The 17,507-nt window shown below is 65.7% G+C and overlaps 2 protein-coding genes across 2 annotated transcripts; one reads left to right on the top strand and one right to left on the bottom strand.

Annotated features, from left to right (window-relative positions):
- The first annotated feature begins 1,874 nt into the window (after positions 1–1,874).
- Positions 1,875–3,333, top strand: EMIHUDRAFT_351059 (hypothetical protein). The gene is made up of 2 exons (XM_005757729.1): positions 1,875–2,668; positions 2,820–3,333. The coding sequence occupies exons 1-2, from the start codon at positions 2,602–2,604 to the stop codon at positions 3,110–3,112; spliced, it is 360 nt and encodes a 119-aa protein (XP_005757786.1). The 5' UTR covers positions 1,875–2,601; the 3' UTR covers positions 3,113–3,333.
- A 12,537-nt stretch (positions 3,334–15,870) lies between these two features.
- EMIHUDRAFT_199030 (hypothetical protein) lies at positions 15,871–16,419 on the bottom strand (the record flags this gene model as incomplete). Its single annotated transcript, XM_005757728.1, has 1 exon — positions 15,871–16,419. The coding sequence occupies one exon, from the start codon at positions 16,417–16,419 to the stop codon at positions 15,871–15,873; it is 549 nt and encodes a 182-aa protein (XP_005757785.1).
- Between the last annotated feature and the right edge of the window lie 1,088 nt (positions 16,420–17,507).

Below are 17,507 nucleotides of genomic sequence, written 5' to 3'. Positions count from 1 at the left end.
GAGCCACCACCACCAGCCTTGCCTGCAGCCGATGCGAGTCCCTGACAGAGCGTTCCGTTTGGGCAGGCGCCGGCGCGGGCCGAGTCGCTGGCTGAAAGCGTGGTGACGCTCGTGGACGGGTACGCGCCTCTGCTTATAAGGGCGGGCGCGACACCGGCGCTGCTCTGCACGCATGCCTACCGCTCCCACCAGAAGGGGAGTCATGATCTTGGAGACAACGCCGAATTCACGCAGCGCCTGCAGGAGGGCACCGCCGTGTGCGCCAACGCCCTGCGCGCCGCGCTACCGCCAGAGCACAAGCCGCGCGTCGCGCCCCTGGGCGCCGTTGGCAGCTGTCGGCGTCTCGCTTCGCTTGCCTCTGTTCCATTCGTTTCTCCATTCTACGCCTCAGGCGCCGCGATGAAGGCTGTGCACGACGAGAGGCCTGAGCTCTGGAGGTGTGCGCCCCACCGCGCCCCAAGCACTCTGAGGCGGGCCGGCCCGGTCAAGGCGGGCGTCGCGTTCCGCCTCGGTCTCTGCAGTGTAGCGAATCCCCATCCGACCATCCCTCTCGCTGCAAAGTCCTCGTCTCGCCCTGCTCACAGGCGCCTCTTTCACACGGATGACTTCCACCTCTCGCCCACCGGTTCCTACCTTTGTGCCGCCGTAATTTACGCGACCGTCTTCGGCGAACCACCGCCGCCGCCGCCCGCGACGGATGCGGCTGTGGCTGCCCTCTTCCACCGCGCACGGCGCATGCAGCCAGAGGGCGAGGCGCCTCTGCCGTTGCCATCGCGCGAGGTGCCGATGCCCGGTACTCGTCCCTCTCTCCCTCCCTCTCTTCCCCTCGCCCTCTCGCCCTCTCGCCCTCGGCCCTTTGTGTCCGCTAAGAAACTGCATATCCCGCGATGCTGTGCCGGTCGCGCCGAATCTTGATCGCCACCACGGCGCTGTCATGCGTGAGCTGACTAAAGCCAGCCCTCCGATTTCTTAGGTGGTAGCGTACCTGAGAGATGTGGCGCTGGCAGCCGCGACTGGCACAGCCAGCCGCTGGAGCAGGCTCCTGCCCGGCCGGGACGGTCGCGCGAGCCTGCCTATTGTCGAAGACGGCCGATGAACAACCCCCTATACGTGGGCTGACGGTTCAACTCCTAAAGTCCAATTTGACGGTTCTCCCCCCGGCGCTGAGCTCTGTGCCATCCCTCCAGCGTGATAGGGGGAACGAGGGCCTGTGCAGCAGAAACAGCGTCTCATCGAGCCGCGAGCCGAGCTGTGCGACCGCACCAACGACTCGACTCGCACAGCTCGCGCGACGTCTCACCGGGCGTGCGGCTCTTGAGCACCGCGATGCTGCGGCCCGCTGCGGGCTGAGTCATCTGCTGCCACTGCTCAGAGCTCTCTCTCTCTCTCTCTCTCTCTCTCTCTCTCTCTCTCTCTCCCTCCCTCCCTCCCTCCCTCCCTCCCTCCCTCCCTCCCTCCCTCCCTCCCTCCCTCCCTCCCTCCCTCCCTCCCTCCCTCCCTCCCTCCCTCCCTCCCCCCCCCTCTCTCTCTCTCTCTCTCTCTCTCTCTCTCTTAAAGCTGTGGAATGAATTGAGAGCCGCGCCCCGAGGGAGTTGGTCGTAGGGGCAAGGCGGTTGCAGTTGGAGCACTTGGAGTGCAGTCAGCAACCGCACGGACCCGCAGGACCGGGGACTAAAAGAAGTTGCGTTGGGATATTTTATCATGCTTCCACCCCATTTTCTTTTTGAGCTAGCCTTCGATGTTATGAAACGGGTCCCTACGCCCTTACAATCAATCATACGACTCAATCGATCGTACTGCGGTGGTGTCCCCCCCGGGTCCCCCGCGCGCGGCCCCCCCCCACGCACCATGAGCAACAACCTGACGAGACCAGCTGCGCGCGCAGTCCTCAAAGCTCGCCGGCTGTCACGCGCATGCAGCACGCTCGCCGACAGCCACACCGGAGCCGACGGCATCGCCAACGCCCTTCGCTCGGACCCGCACCTGCTGGATCGGGTGCTCTCCGAAGGAGGCTCTGAGCTGCGGCGCCGAGTCCTTGCAACCAGGCTCCTCGCTCCCACTCCACCTGCCCTGGCCTATTCTTGCTCTGCTGGCTGACCGCCACGCTCACACCTGATCTGCACGCACAGCCTGCGGACGACTACGGGAGACGAGCTGCTCAAAGTCATCGACGCCTTTGCGAGCGCCGACCTCGACTCGGACGGCAAACTATCGTCCGCCGAATTCCATTCGTGGTACACGCGTTCGCTCCGGCGGCACGGCCATTCCCTCTCCGACCCCGACCTCATCTACAAGCTGCGGCGAGTCGATGCTGCCGTGGCAGACGGGTCCGGTCAGCGAGTTGTGTGGACTGAGCGAGCGGCAGCGCCAGAGGGCGCGACGGAGGCGCGCCTCGAGTGGCACGCGGCATCGCCGTCGGCCGCGGCGGCGCGCGATGATGCGGCCGAGCCGCCAACCACCGCCCAGCTTCGAAAGCTCGGCTTGGGCGCCGCAATCCCCTTTGTCGCGTTCGGCTCGCTCGGCCGCGCCGCGTGCCAGACGCAAAAACGGCGAGAGACTTTTCACATATGCGGTTGATCAGGCTTCCTCGACAACTTCATCATGCTCGTGGCCGGCGACCAGATCGAGGCCGCGTTTGGAGCGGCGCTGGGGCTCTCGGCGATGGCCGCTGCAGGCTTTCGCGCTCGCCACACACACACACACACACACACACACACAGGGAGAGGGAGAGACAGAGAGACGCACACGCACGCACGCACGCACACGCACACGTCTACGTCTGCATGTGCACCGGCTCATCTAGCCCCCCCCCCTCTCTTCCGCAGGGCTCGGAAACCTCTGCTCGGACGTCGTCGGCCTGCAGGCAGGTGCAACCGTGGAGCGGCTGTCCGGGCGGCTAGGCCTGCCCGAGCACCACCTCTCGCCTCACCAGCTCGTGCAGCCGCCCTCGAAACGCGCGACCACCGTCGGGCAGCTCATCGGCATCTCGATCGGCTGCGTGCTCGGGCTGGCGCCACTGCTCTTCATCGGAGACGAGGAGGAGAGGTATCTGGCCAAGAGGCTCGCCGCGCAGCGGGAGGTGGAGGCCGCGGGAGAGCTGTGCCCGAACTAGCTTCAGGAGCGAGTTCAGCCGAGCCGCCACTGTCACTTCTCTCACGACCCCCGCCGCGGGCGGGTGCAGCACGGAGGCCGGGGTCTCTCCTATATAGTCGCTCTCTCCGCCGCGCGCTTCCCGCGCGTTCACGTATATGTATATATTTACACCGTCTGCTGTACACCGTATCTTCCTAGCGCCTCTCGCAACTCGACACTCTCGAGAGCGGACGATGGATTAAATGCGTTTTGTGACGACACTCGGATCAGATTACGGCATGCGCATGGGCGTTGCGGGCCGATTTATTACGCGGAGGTGGGACCATCGGACCAATAGCGCACACACTTTCACTGTGTCTAGTGTCGACACAAAACAGACTCCTCCGAACAAACTGTCGTGGTACTAATAGGCAGATAGAGCACCGTGCACATGCGCGTTGACGAGAGGCGTCAGACGAGGCGCCTTCCTCGTTCCTGCCGCCGGGCGCGCTCTTCTTGGGCAGTAGCTGGTCGGCGCAATGGTCCTCCTGCACGTAGCTGGTCGCAGGTCGGACAGGTCCCTCCGTGGCCTGGCCGCCGCGTCGCTACATGTCCTCTCCGCCGCTGCTGTCCTCTCCGTCAGAGGAAGTAGGCGTGCTCGGCCGGCTCGCCCACACCTCGATCTTCTTGGGCAGCAGCTGGTTCGACAGGTCCTCTCCGTGGCCTAGGCGGCCTGCAACGCCGACTTGGCCGCCCCCGCCCACACCCCAGCTCCAGACAGCGCCGTCGGCGGTAAGCGCAAGGCTAAGCTCGCTCCCAGCGGTCACCGCGGCGACGCGCTGGCCAGCAAAGGCCTCGACCTGCTTGGGCAGCAACTGGTTCTGCTGGTCGCCGTGGCCCAGCTGGCCATAACCTCCATAGCCCCAGCTCCAAGCGGCGCCGTCGGCGGTGATTGCGAGGCTGTGCCCGCATCCCGCCGACACAGCGACGACGCGCTGCTCAGCCAAAGCCTCGATCTTCTTCGGCAGCAGCTGGTTCTGCTCGTCGCCGTGGCCAAGCTGGCCAAAGCTTCCATCGCCCCAGCTCCAGACGGCGCCGTCGGCGGTGAGGGCGAGGTTTTGCGCGCCTCCAGCCGCCACAGTGAGGACGCGCTGGCCAGCCAGAGCCTCGATCTTCTTCGGCAGCAGCTGGTTCTGCTGAACGCCGTGGCCCAGCTGGCCATAGGCTCCAATGCCCCAGCTCCAGACGGCGCCATCGGCGGTGACAGCGATGCTATGGCAGGCCCCAGCCGACACAGCGACGACGCGCTGGCCAGCAAAGGCCTCGACCTTCTTGGGGAGCGGCTGGTTCTGCTCGTCGCCTTGGCCCAGCTTGCCAAACCTTCCCCAGCCCCAGCTCAAGACGGCTCCGTCGGCGGTGAGGGCAAAGCTGTGCATAGGCCCTGCCGACACGGCGACGACGCGCCGATCAGCAAAGGCCTCGATCTTCTTGGGCAGCCACTGGTTCTGCGTGTCGCCGTGTCCCAGCTGGCCAAAGGCTCCCCAGCCCCAGCCCCAGACGCTGCCGCCGGCGGTGAGGGCGAGGCTGTGCGCATATCCAGCCACCACGCTCACGGCACGCTCGCCGCCCAGCGCCGAGGGGAGGCGCGTCGGCGTGTTGAGCCGCGTCACCCCCTCACCGTGCCCGAGCGGCCCTTGGTTGTCATCCGTCGCCGAGCCGCACGACGAGAGCCGCCCCTCGCCGTCGATGAAGGCGCTGTGCGAAATGCCTGCCGCCACCCTCGCCGGCGGGCTGGACTCGCGCAGCAGCGCCGCAAAGCACAGCCATCGCACGGCACAGCCCTCGCCCTCTGGCGGCGCCGGAAGCTCGTAGCCGCGCTCTTGCGCCCGCAAGCGGATGCCCTCCACCGCAAGCGAGGCGTGGAAGAGCAGCGAGACGGCCGCGACGCGAGCGATGTCGAGGGGGCTGTGGCAGTGTGAGAGAGTGCGCGCGAGGAGCTCCGTGGGGAGGTCGAGGAGGCGGGTGGGCGGCGGCGTGTTCGGCGAGGGGGCGGCGTTGGTGGAGGCGGCGAGGCGGCGCGAGCGGCGCAACAAGGTGGACATCGCGAGAAAAAGAATTTTAAAGTCCAACGTGCGCCGCTAGACCTGTTCCGATTTACTGGACGAGGTGCAGCAAGAGGCTGTACGCAAGGTCTGCGGCGCGCTCGGCATGAGGGAGCAGTTCGAGGCGGCGGGCGAGCTGCTCGAGGGGCGGTCGATCGAGGCCTCCGAGCTCCGTTCGGCTGATGCGCGGTTACAACCGCACGGGCGAGTGGCCAGAGCCCATTCTCACCAGCCCTGCCCCGCAGCGCGGCCGCTCGCCAAGCCCCGTCGATGAGTGGTCAGATGGATAGTGCCCGAGAGCGAGGGGTCCGGGGGGGAGCACAAACATAGGACGCCCAGCCTTGCCCTCGTGCCGCCGAGTGCATATCCTATGTGAGAGAGATCCCCTGTGCCCTGTGCCCAGCCCTCTCCGCGCGGCGATGCGCCCTCCCCCCTCGCTTTTGCAAAATCCTGCAAAGGTGGGGACGTGTCTGTCCTCGACCCAGCCCTAGCTTGGGATGTCCGTTGTATTTATGTATGAGAGAGAGAGAGAGAGAGATTTTTAGCAATACCAAACAACTCTAACACCCACACGTCATTTGGGGCCTGGAGCCCTGTTCACGCGCGCGCGAGACGTGCAGACAGGGTTGCCAGGTGAGAGCGAATGGGCTAGTGCCATTTCACTCTGACACGCTAATCTTGAAAACGTCTCCAACGGAGCTCCGTGTTGCTTCCAGCGCCCTCCCCCGCGCTCCCTGCGGCCATGGCCGATGCTCCTAGAAAGAGAGGTCATCTGGCTACCGCGAGAGCGACCCAACTCGTCGACATCGTCCGATGATGGTGCCGCAAAGTCAGCCTTCGGAGGCTATCGTGGGGTCGAGCCGGCAGTAGCCGTGACATGTGGTTCCACCACCCCTCGTAGGCTTTGCCTCTGACCGCCACCGTTCCCAGGCTGCCTAATTGGATGGAAAGGAAGGCTCGGCGAGCGTATAGAAGCGTGCTCGACCTCGTCGTGGCAGCCTGTACGGCAGCGCTGGTAGGCGCGATGAGCGTCGTGCCACCTGACCCGAGACGGGTCGCAGGCGTCGTACCGAGCGCGTCGAGACCGTGTCCTGATGTGATCTGCACGGGTGAGTCACGTCGGCGTCAAAGGAGCGACGTGCGACCTGTCAGAGCTTGATCTCCAATCTCAGCGGCGTCGAGTCGTCTCCGGCGGCGACAATTTTGTCCCTCCCCAGGACGCACAGAGGCAGCTGCGACCCCGCCGAGTGGACGGGGGCACTCCGCGCCACCTGCCGAGTGCCCCCGTCCACTTGGCGGGGTTGCAGCTGCCTCTGGAAGGCACCGAGAGGGACAAAATGGCGCAAATGGTCAAATCAAGGTTGTTTTGTAACGCGAGCTGTGCCACAGTGAAATGGCACTAGCCCATATATGCGCGGTTCACGCCTCGCACAACAGAGAGAGAGATGCGCTCTGCATGGTGGGACATAAAAGTTGTTGTGTTTATGTATGTAAAAGAGGAATGCAGTCGAGAGGACAGGGGAGAGGGACGCGGCCAGAAAGAGGGCGGGCGCCGAGTTTCGAAAGCCGGCGCTTTCGCGCGTTCGAAGGGGCTTTGTCTCGGAGTTTGTGCAAATTTGCGGTTGGCCTTCGCGCTCCGGCGAGATTCAGTGCCAAAACTCACGAGACCTCGATACTAACAAAGACTACGATAGTGGGGGTACCCTCTCCGGGCGATCTCAGGACCAAAACTCACGACACCTCGATACTAACAAAGACTACATCGATCTACGATACAGGGGGTACGAGGAGCTCGAAGCACGTCCGGATGGACTCGATCTGCACATTCCCCGCCTTACATGGACTCGATCGTGGACTCGATCTGCAAATTACATGCGCGCCTTGCTGGCGTGGTCGCGTTGCACTAGCGGTTTGCAGAGCGCCCTTGCGCTTCTTGCTTGTCACCGCGTATTTACGCGGCGGTGAACTTTGCGTCCTCGTCATCGCCCCCCATGTCGTCGTCGTCGTCGTCGTCGTCATCCGCGTCGGGGGGGAGAGAGGTCGGCAGTGCGTCTGAGGTGAGCGAGGGTGCTGCAGTGTGAGGCAAGGGATGCCGCGAGGCGTTGGGAGCGAGGGGGTTGGTCGCACCGTCATCGTCCGATGGCTCGTCGTCGTCGTCGTCGTCATCCTCGTCTTCATCTGTGGCGTCGGGGGGGAGAGAGGTCGGCAGTGCGTCTGAGGTGAGCGAGGGTGCTGCAGTGTGAGGCAAGGGATGCCGCGAGGCGTTGGGAGCGAGGGGGTTGGTCGCACCGTCATCGTCCGATGGCTCGTCGTCGTCGTCGTCGTCATCCTCGTCTTCATCTGTGGCGTCGGGGGGAGAGAGGTCGGCAGTGCGTCTGAGGTGAGCGAGGGTGCTGCAGTGTGAGGCAAGGGATGCCGCGAGGCGTTGGGAGCGAGGGGGTTGGTCGCACCGTCATCGTCCGATGGCTCGTCGTCGTCGTCGTCGTCATCCTCGTCTTCATCTGTGGCGTCGGGGGGAGAGAGGTCGGCAGTGCGTCTGAGGTGAGCGAGGGTGCTGCAGTGTGAGGCAAGGGATGCCGCGAGGCGTTGGGAGCGAGGGGGTTGGTCGCACCGTCATCGTCCGACGGCGAGCCGGACGGCGGCGGCGGCGACGGAGGTGGGGAAGAAGGCGGCGGCGGCGACGGAGGCGGAGGCGAGGGAGGCGGCGGCGAAGGAGGTGGGGGCGACGAAGGCGGAGGGGAAGGCGGCGGCGGCGACGGAGGTGGTGGAGATGGAGGGGGGGGCGAGGGGGGAGGAGGAGAAAGGGGCGGCGGGGAGAAGGTGGCCGTGTCGAGCACGCCCACATTGTTCTGGGTCCACGGCCCAAAGTAGACGAATCTGCCCACCGCCGCCGCGCCGCGGTACTTGTCGCTCCCGTACGCCGCGTCGCCGGTGGTCGCGATCGTCGAGAAGGTCGAGGTGGCCGTGTCGAGCACCCCCACATTGTTCTGTTTGAACGGCGCAAAGTAGACGACCGTGCCCACCGCCGCCGCGCCCCAGTACTTGTAGCTCCCGCTCGCCGCGTCGCCGGTGGTCGCGATCGTGGAGAAGGTCGACGTGGCCGTGTCGAGCACGCCCACATTGTGCTGGTTGAGCGGCGCAAAGTAGACGACCGTGCCCACCGCCGCCGCGCCCGCGTACTTGTAGCTCCCGCTCGCCGCGTCGCCGGTGGTCGCGATCGTGGAGAAGGTCGAGGTGGCCGTGTCGAGCACCCCCACATTGTTCTGGGTCCACGGCGCAAAGTAGACGACCGTGCCCACCGCCGCCGCGCCCCAGTACTTCCAGATCCCGGTCGCCGCGTCGCCGGTGGTCGCGATCGTGGAGAAGGTCGACGTGGCCGTGTCGAGCACCCCCACATTGTTCTGGAAGTGCGGCGCAAAGTAGACGACCGTGCCCACCGCCGCCGCGCCGCCGTACTTGCTGCTCCCGCTCGCCGCGTCGCCGGTGGTCGCGATCGTGGAGAAGGTCGAGGTGGCCGTGTCGAGCACGCCCACATTGTGCTGGTTGTACGGCGCAAAGTAGACGACCGTGCCCACCGCCGCCGCGCCCTCGTACTTGGCGCTCCCGCTCGCCGCGTCGCCGGTGGTCGCGATCGTGGAGAAGGTCGAGGTGGCCGTGTCGAGCACCCCCACATTGTTCTGGTCGCGCGGCGCAAAGTAGACGACCGTGCCCACCGCCACCGCGCCCCCGTACTTCCAGCCCCCGGTCGCCGCGTCGCCGGTGGTCGCGATCGTGGAGAAGGTGGCGGCGTCCGCCGTACCGAGCCGCAGCGCCACCGTCGCGAGCGCCGTCCGCCCCCAAAAGTGGCGCATGGCCAGAGCAACCCACTCTTGCTCCCCCTCCCCGCCTTGGCCTAAGCACAATATTCTCGAATATCTCCGAGAATATAGATGGTCCCGCGCACTTTCGTATTCGAGAATATTCTCGAGAATCTATGAGTTTTCTTCAGCCCTTGACCTTGGTTGACCTCGAGTCTCAAGATATTCTTGAATATTCTCGCCGTTACATCGCGGCGTCTAGAACGGTCTTGACTAGAGCTTCTCGAAACAGCTCTTTTGCCCCCTCAAAAGTAGGTTTTGGGTCGATGCAGACGGAAATCTTTAAGTTTTGGACGTTCCTGAGCGGTTTGGGAGCACAAACCTCTACTTTAGAGCGATTTTTGGCGTCCGCTGACCTCTCGCGTGGTGAAAATATTCTCAATATTCGAGAATATTCTCGAGAATATAGATGGTCTGGCGAGAATATAAGCAAAAGAATATAGATAGTACTTGGCGAGAAAAACGTGCTTAGGCTAATCCCCGCCCCGCGGTGATACGGTCACACGCCGATGAATTTTGGCGTCCTTTTTGTCAGCCAGTTACCAACCGCCGCCCTTCTCGCCGTCGTTGTCGACGGTCACGACGCGCCTCCAGCCCGCGGCACGCAGCGCAGCGGCGATACAGCGGCGAGCAGGTGGGTTTACTATGGACGCTGGCCATGTTGGACGCCTCCGATGGTCGTCGCAGAGCGGGAGTGAGGATGGACCATGTCTAGAATACATACAGTGCTCAATCGCCTCTTCTCCACACCGCACCCACGCAGCATGCACCCAATTGCACCTGCAATGCCAGACAATGCACTGCACTCCCCTCCAAACAACACGCACGCACACGAAGCCGATGCAGCGATGCTCATGTCCAACTGCGAGCACCCAAGCGTTCAGCTAGCCATGTGGAGATCAGCATGTCACAAGTTCTCGCCTTAGCGAAGGCGGAGAAGGCGCTCCGCCTCAAAACTGCGCTGCTTAGCGACGCTGATCGCGTGCTCCCAAAGTTCCATGTCATATGCGTTTTCACGGTACACCTGCGGGATCTCATCCTTCGCTTGCGCCCGGGTCTCCAAACTAGTGTCGTTGGCGCGCCTGCACTCCTCGTTGATGACAGTCTCAGTGATGTCTTTTTGCACTTTGGAGCCAAAGAGGAGCATCAATGGCGCCTTTACAAGCTCCGGATGCTCCTCGACAATGACAATATCAATATCGTGAAGGTTGGCCTTGGCTAGCTCCAAGTCTTGCTTGGTTAACCTCTTTGCCATCCCGCACTTGCACCCCCTACACTCCTCGCAGAGCAAGTTCGCCTGGTCCGCAAAGAATGCCGAGGACGTTTCCGCATTCTTCCTCGTCTCGTCGTCGTACGCGAAGAATTTGACCGGATGATTGATCTCCTCACAGCCTGGATCGCCCATCAACCTGCGCACAAAGTAGTTCCCCACGTACAGCGCTCGCGGCCACCTCAGGGGTTTGCTCCTGCAGCGCACGTTCATGTCCTTGGTTTCGGTCCCGTTCTTCCCGGTCAGCTCCACATTCTCGGTCCCGTTGATGCAGAGCTCCCTCACCAGCACATTGCCCGTCAGCGGGCATCCCTGCTTCCCGGCCTCCCGCCACTTGGTCCACATGGCAGCATCGGAAGTCCTGCGCTTATTCTCGGGATAGCCCGGAGGACAGCTGTCTTGGTAGCTTGCCCAGCGGGCCTCATCACCGCTGCACCTGGCCAGTGGGCCGCAATGCTTTGCCTCGGAGAGATAGCGCGCAATCGGGTGACGGATCGTCGTGACCGTGATCACGCCCGCTGCTTTGAGGGCTTTCACGGCCCCCCGCCTCGCGGACATGGCCTCGTCGAGCGGGATGAACGTCTTGAGGTGTTCCTTGAACGGTCCATCGCTCTTGTCCTCACGCAGCAGCTTCTCGAAAAAGGAGCTAACCCAAGAGCTGCCAGCCTTGCGGTGCCTGAAGAGCACCACCTTCGGGTTGGGCAGCGACGGCAAGTCGTGCAGTTCATCTGAGCTGTAGCTCTGCATCAAGGTGGGATTCTTCTTGTGCTCGCGGCCAGCTGGTGCCACGGTCAGCATGCTCGAGCCCGCCTCCTTGGGCACTTCCTTCTTAAACCCCTGCTGGAACCCGATGCCCAGATTGCGCGGAGAAGACTCCTCTGGGGGCAGCTCCATGAGCCCCTCGTGAACGGCGCGCTTGTCGTTCACCATGTAAGTCTTGAGGACTTTTGGCAGCTCGTGAATGAGGAAGATATCCACCGCCCCGTAGACGAAGGTTTTGCGAGCGGCCTCCAGAAGCTTGGTGGCGCCCGCTGGTGAGATCGCGTACGTGTGGGGGCAGAACGTGGCTCCTTCCATCAGCAGCGGCCCATCGAGAGCAAAATCCTTCTGCTTCTGGCCGCTGAGCCAAACGAATTCGGTTTCCTCCGGTGCCTCGGCCAGGATGTAGTTGGCGAGCTCCCACCACGTCTTCGATTTTCCCGCCTTGACGAAGGCTGCATCCTGCTCGAGGATCACGGTCCATGAGTTTGTCCTCTGCGCCATCTCCCAGGCCTTCGCGTGCGCAACGGAGATTCCGAACTGATGCCATCCAAAGGAGGCCTTCTCGGTGCACACAAAGTCGGGCTTCGCGGCGGCCAAGCTCATCTGTGCGGCTTCGGCAGCCTCGGAAGCGGCAGCGGCGTGCTTCACCTCCGCCGATGGAGATGGCGGTGGTGTAGATGGTGGCGGATGTGACGGTGGTGGCGGCGACGGTGGCGGGTGCGACGGAGGCGGGGAGCTCGGAGGCGGGTGCGACGGAGGCGGCGGGTGCGACGGAGGCGGGGGGATGGGGCAGCCCTCGTCGGGCTGCAGCACGCCCAGCGACCGCGCGTGCTCCCTGACGGCGGGGCGCTGCTCCTTCATCTGCGCATATCCGTCGACCCCCTTCAGCATTTGGATCAGCCCCGCTGGTACGCCTGCCTCGACGAGGCGCCGCCTCGTTCCGCCGAAGCTGCGCGGGCGACGATGGCAGCAACGCGGTGAGCGGTGAGCGGTTCGGTTCGCTCTCTTCGATTGGGCCGCAAGCTCCCACGAGCATCGAATCTGACGCCTTACCCATTTTCCTGCAAGGAGATGACTTGGAAGGATCCGATGCGATTCGGTTCGCTGGCCACGTTGAATTCGCTAAACTTTCGGGCGTGGTCTCTCAGCGGCACGGGCTCGAGGAGCGAGGTCGGCTCGTCCTCGCCCACCGCTTGGGCGATCGAGCTGAACCGAGGCTCGAGGGTGTGTTGAGGCTCGCGAGCCGGGAGCCCAGCGCGCACCGCGATGGCGACGGCCAGCATGCGGTGGCCCTCGCGGCTGCGGTCCGATTTGGAAAGTAGAAAAGACCTTCCTTTTCGAGGACCGAAGCCTGAAACTCCCCCTCTTCGACGCGTTCCTTCTTTCGCCGAGCCTCCTCTCTCCTGCGAGAGGCAAAGCAGGCTTGGGCCTTTCACCATAAAGGGGAGGCGACACTTCAATGCTTCTTCTTCGAGTGCGTGCGTGAGCGAACGGGGGCGGAGGTCCTACCGGTACCACGGTAGCCGATCGTCCCGCTGGAGGACTACCTAACTCAGGTGGCATATGCAGACGATTGGTGCGGCACTTTCGACTCTAAGCAGCAGCTCTTGCGCGCGTGGGGACTTTGGACAGCGTGGGAGCAGGTGGTGGGCGCCAAGTTGGGCATAAAAGGCTGTCTCAAGACGGCAGTCTCTGGGGTTATCTGGAGGAACGGTATGGCGGAGCGAGTGGAGGATCCGGGGCTCATCACGGCGGACGGGAGGAAGGTGCCGTATCTCGCACCGTGGGAGGCCTACAAACACCTGGGCGTGCTACGCCGGCTCGACGCCGACGGCACCACGGCCTGGCTGGGTGCCAAGGCGACGGCGGATAGTAAAGCCATGCCTGGTATCCTGAGCAAGCTTCGGGCGGCGCTCGCCCGGTTGCGAGAGGTGCGCCGAGGAGCGATCACGTCAGGGGAGTTCATTCTGATTAGCAACGCACTGCTGGGAGGTCTTGTCGGTTACTACGGGCAGAGCGTACACATCACGTGGAAGCGGGCTGAAGAGGTGGAGAAGGAGTGGCGTACCATCTACAATTCTAAGTATGCGAGGGATCGTTCAACGCCACGGGCGGACCTATATGAAGCTGGGGTGGATGGTCGTCCGGGGCGAGTGCACATCTACGCCGCGGGCCTGGCAGCAATCAAGACGGCGGTGGAGAAGGGGATCGCCACGAGAGGAGCGCTCGCGACGCGCACGGCGGCGAGGTCGACAGTGGCACTCAGCCTGCACACGTGGGGCTGCCGTGGGGATCCGAATCGATGGCAGTTCGCACATCTTCGAGCAGCGCTGGAGGAGTCGCTGGAGGAATCGGACACGAAGTACATCGGAGATGCATGGATGCTCGCCACCATTCTGATGGAAGAGGCGGCGGACGGCAGTGGGGACGTGAACGAGCGACGCGGCCTGCGACGAGTCAGCAAGTGGGGCAGATGGCGGTATCACGATCAGCTGGCGCCGAACGACGTGCTCGCAGCCACGGCGTCGCACTTCCAGATGCCGGAGTCGCCGCTGCTATTTCAGCCGGGCGAGGACGGAGGGCTTGGGGCACCGGTCGAGCCAGTACTGTTGCAGATGGGAGTGGTCGCCCTCGGACATGTGTGCTCGAGCGAGGGGTGGGTGGCTCGTACTCGCCGAAGCCGCTGCCCGCCGCCGGGGCGGCGGCCTGCTTCGACCTGCCCTCCGCCATACGCACCGCGGGCGCCCGCGCGACGTGGAGCGCGTGCAGGACCGCCGGCAGGACCACCACCAGCAGCAGCGGCGAGGCGGGCAGGCCACGGCCGCGCGGCATGCCGGCTCGAGGCGGGCTCTCGCCCTGGAAGACTGGAGATCGCCCTTGGCCGAGCTCGAGCCCTGCTGTGAACGGTGGGACCGTGAACCGCCAAAGCGGCCGATGCCTCGCACGCTCCAGGTCGGCTCGCCGACGCTCGCGATCGCTGTGAGCCTCGACAGCCAGCATTTGGTCAGCGGCTCGTTCGACAGCACGGTGCGCATCTGGTCGATCGCCAACGGTGCGGCGGTCCGCACCCTCAAGGGGCACACGTGCGTTGTCTGGTCGGTGGCGGTGAGCCCGGATGGCCAACATGTGGTCAGCGGCTCAAACGACAAGACGGTGCGCATCTGGTCCTTGGCCGACGGTGCAGCGGTCCGCACCCTCGAGGGGCACACATCAAGGGTCAACTCGGTGGTGGTGAGCCCGGACGGCCAGCACGTGGTCAGCGGCTCGCTTGACAAGACCGTGCGCATCTGGTCTTTGGCCGACGGTGCGGCGATCCGCACCCTCGAGGGGCACACGCAGCATGTCTGGTCGGTGGCGGTGAGCCCGGACGGCCGGCACGTGCTCAGCGGCTCGTTCGACAGCACGGTGCGCATCTGGTCTTTGGCCGACGGTGCGGCGGTCCGCACCCTCGAGGGGCACACGCACACTGTCACATCGGTGGTGGTGAGCCAGGACGGCCAGCACGTCATCAGCGGCTCGGGCGACAGGACCGTGCGCATCTGGTCGTTCGCCGACGGTGCGGCGGTCCGCACCCTCGAGGGGCACACGAACACTGTCTGGTCGGTGGCGGTGAGCCCGGACGGCCAGCACGTGGTGAGCAGCTCGCACGACCACACGGTGCGCCTCTGGTCGCTCGCGACTGGCGCCTTGGTCTGCACCTTTGAGGGCCACACGCTCGCTGCCTTCTCAGTGGCGGTGAGCCCTGACGGCCAGCATGTGGTCAGCAGCTCCTGCGACAGTACGGTGCGTCTCTGGCCGATCGCCGACCTGCGCCCGCCCGCGGCCGCGGCTCGGGCGTCGGACGAGGTGCAGCTCGTGGGCGAGCGCACGCGCGAGCAGCGCGACGCCGACGGCAAGAAGCGCGCCATCGACCTCGAGAGCAGCCCGAGCGGCGAGGAGCTCGCGGAGCGCGTCGCGACGGCGCGCTCGCTCACGTCGGCGGCGGTGGACGCGCGGACGAGGACGCTGGCGCTTCCGGCCTTCGAGCTCTTTGTGAAGGACGAGATCGACGAGCGCGAGCTGGTTCGCCGCAAGAAGGCGGCGCGCGAGCAGGCGGCCGCGGAGGACACGACGCTCAGCGCGCTCGAGCAGGCGTACAGTGAGTACGTGGCGGCGGCGGCGGCGGAGGAGGCGGCGGTGGCCGCTCGCGAGGCGGCGGTGCGCAAGCTGGAGGCGGCGCTGCGGCCGCTCGAGACGGAGCGCGCGGCGGCGAGCGGCAAGCGCATGAAGACGGAGGCTGCGGCGGCGGCGGCCGCCAGCGCCTCGAGCAGCAGCGAGGCGACCGGGCCGACAGGGCCGACGGCCGACGCGCCGGCCCGGCGGCGTGCCCGGCGCTGAGAGCAGAGAGGACTGGCGATTGCATGGCGCGAGCCCGCGGGGGCGGCTGCCGACACGTCGCGCGCGAGCCGAGCTGGGCGTGCTGGCTGCAGCGTGCACAGTGGCACAGTCTCTCTGGTTTTTGCTGGAACGAGCAACGACTGAGGACGTCTGAGGACTGTGTGTCCGTGGGACTGGGTGCACTCCGATCATACATGGTACCTGGAACCTGGTACTCGCTACTCGGGCGGCCCTAACTAAGTCTCCCTGCACCCTGGCCTCCGACGCACGTCTCGTGACACACCCGGTGACACTCAGAGAGAGTGCGAATCAGTGCGTGTGTGCGTGCCCGTGGCCCGTGCGGGGATGATCGGAATTCGGATGTGGGCGGGAGCGGGACATGATATCGCTGTGTGGAACCTACGAGCTACAGTACGATCCGTACCGGAGCTCATCTCTCCACCCCCACGGGGCCCACGACGAGCAGCTCGCTCGTCTCCCGGACGGAGCTCGAGTCGCCCACCTTCTCGACCACGTCGATGGCGTCGAAGGCGCCGTAGAGGGAGTCCGAGGCGAGGCCGTGCGCGATGACGACGGCGGTGTCGTACGGCAGGCTCCTGAGGAGGTGGGCCATCGCGGCCTGCCCCTCGGCGTCCATGTGCTGCATGACCTCGTCGAAGACGACGTAGCTGCAGCTCAGCCCCAGCCGGCCGCGCGAGAAGTCGGCGAAGGCCAGCGAGAGCGCCAGCGCCAGCCGCCGCCACTCGCCGCCCGAGAGCTGCGACACCGAGCGAGACGTCTCGGAGCCGTCGGCGCGCGTCAGCACCACCTGCTTCCGGATGGCGCCGCGCTTGGCGTCGAAGCCCAGCTCGAGCCGCATCGCGCCGCCCGAGAGCATCCCCGAGTAGCGCGCCGCCGAGCGCTGCAGCTGGCCGATGGCGAGCCCGTACAGCATGTTCTGCACGCCGCGCTTGCCGAGGTGCTCCGCCAGCTCGCCCATCGTGCGCTGCGCCGCGCCGCTCTCCCTCAGCGCGGCCTCGAGCTCGAGCCGCCGAGCCGTCGCCTCGTCGCGCCGCGCGCCCATCTCCTGCAGCAGCAGCCCGTGCGGGTTGACCTGCAAGCGCAGCGCCTCCAGCGCAGCGCCCGCCCGCGCCGACGCCGCCCGCGCCGCCGCCGCCTCCGCCTCCGCCTCCGCCGCCGCCTTCAGCTCCGCCACGAGCGCCGCCTCGCGCCGCGCACCCCACTCCTCCGCGCTCTGCCGCGCCGCCGCCGCCGCCTCCTCCAAGTCGCGCAGCCGCGCCCGATCCGCCGCCCGCGCCGCCGCCGCCGCCGCCTCCGCCGCGACGCGCTCCCTCTCCGCCACCGCCGCCTCCACCGCCGCCTCGCGCGCCGCCGCCGCCGCCGCCGCCGCCGCCGCCGCCGCGCCCTGCTCCGCCTCCGCCGCCGCTTCCAGCTGCGCCTCCCACGCCGCCAGCTGCAGCCCGTCCACCGCCCGCCGCGCCTCGAGCAGCCTGCCCTCGCCCCTCCGCAGCGCCGTACGCCGCGACTCGACCGCGGCGGCTAGCTCCGCGCGCCGAGACTCGAGCACAGCCGCCGCCACCGGCTGGCCGCAGCTCGCGCACACGGCGGCCGCGTCGGAGGCGACGGAGGCGGCCGCGTCGGAGGCCGCCGGCTCCTCGCTCTCTGTGGCGTGGTGCGCTGCCTCTGTGGCGTGGTGCGCTGCCTCTGTGGCGTGGTCCGCGGCCGGCTGCGGCGGCCGCAGCTCCTGCAGCAGCTGCCTCGCCGAGAGCGCGGCCGCCCTCAGCGCGCCCACCTCGTCCTCAAGGGCCGCCACCACCTCCCCCGGCGCCACGACCCCCGACGCCACATAACCCGCCAATACACGCGCTGCACCGACGTATTCCCCCTTACCCTACGAGGCTATTACGCAGCGAGCCATCTCCGCTCGAGAACAGCGTCCCCACCACCAAACCAAACATTGTCTGCGCCCCAACAACAGCCTTAAAAGAAGTGCGGCCCGACCCTGGCACTCATTCCAAGACGTTTGCAAGATAATTCATCCATTCATGCGGACCTGGAAGGCATTCT

Source organism: Emiliania huxleyi (assembly GCF_000372725.1).
Source record: "Emiliania huxleyi CCMP1516 unplaced genomic scaffold EMIHUscaffold_9, whole genome shotgun sequence".
NCBI classification, from domain to species: domain Eukaryota; phylum Haptophyta; order Isochrysidales; family Noelaerhabdaceae; genus Emiliania; species Emiliania huxleyi.
This window is presented reverse-complemented; position numbering and strand designations above follow the sequence as displayed.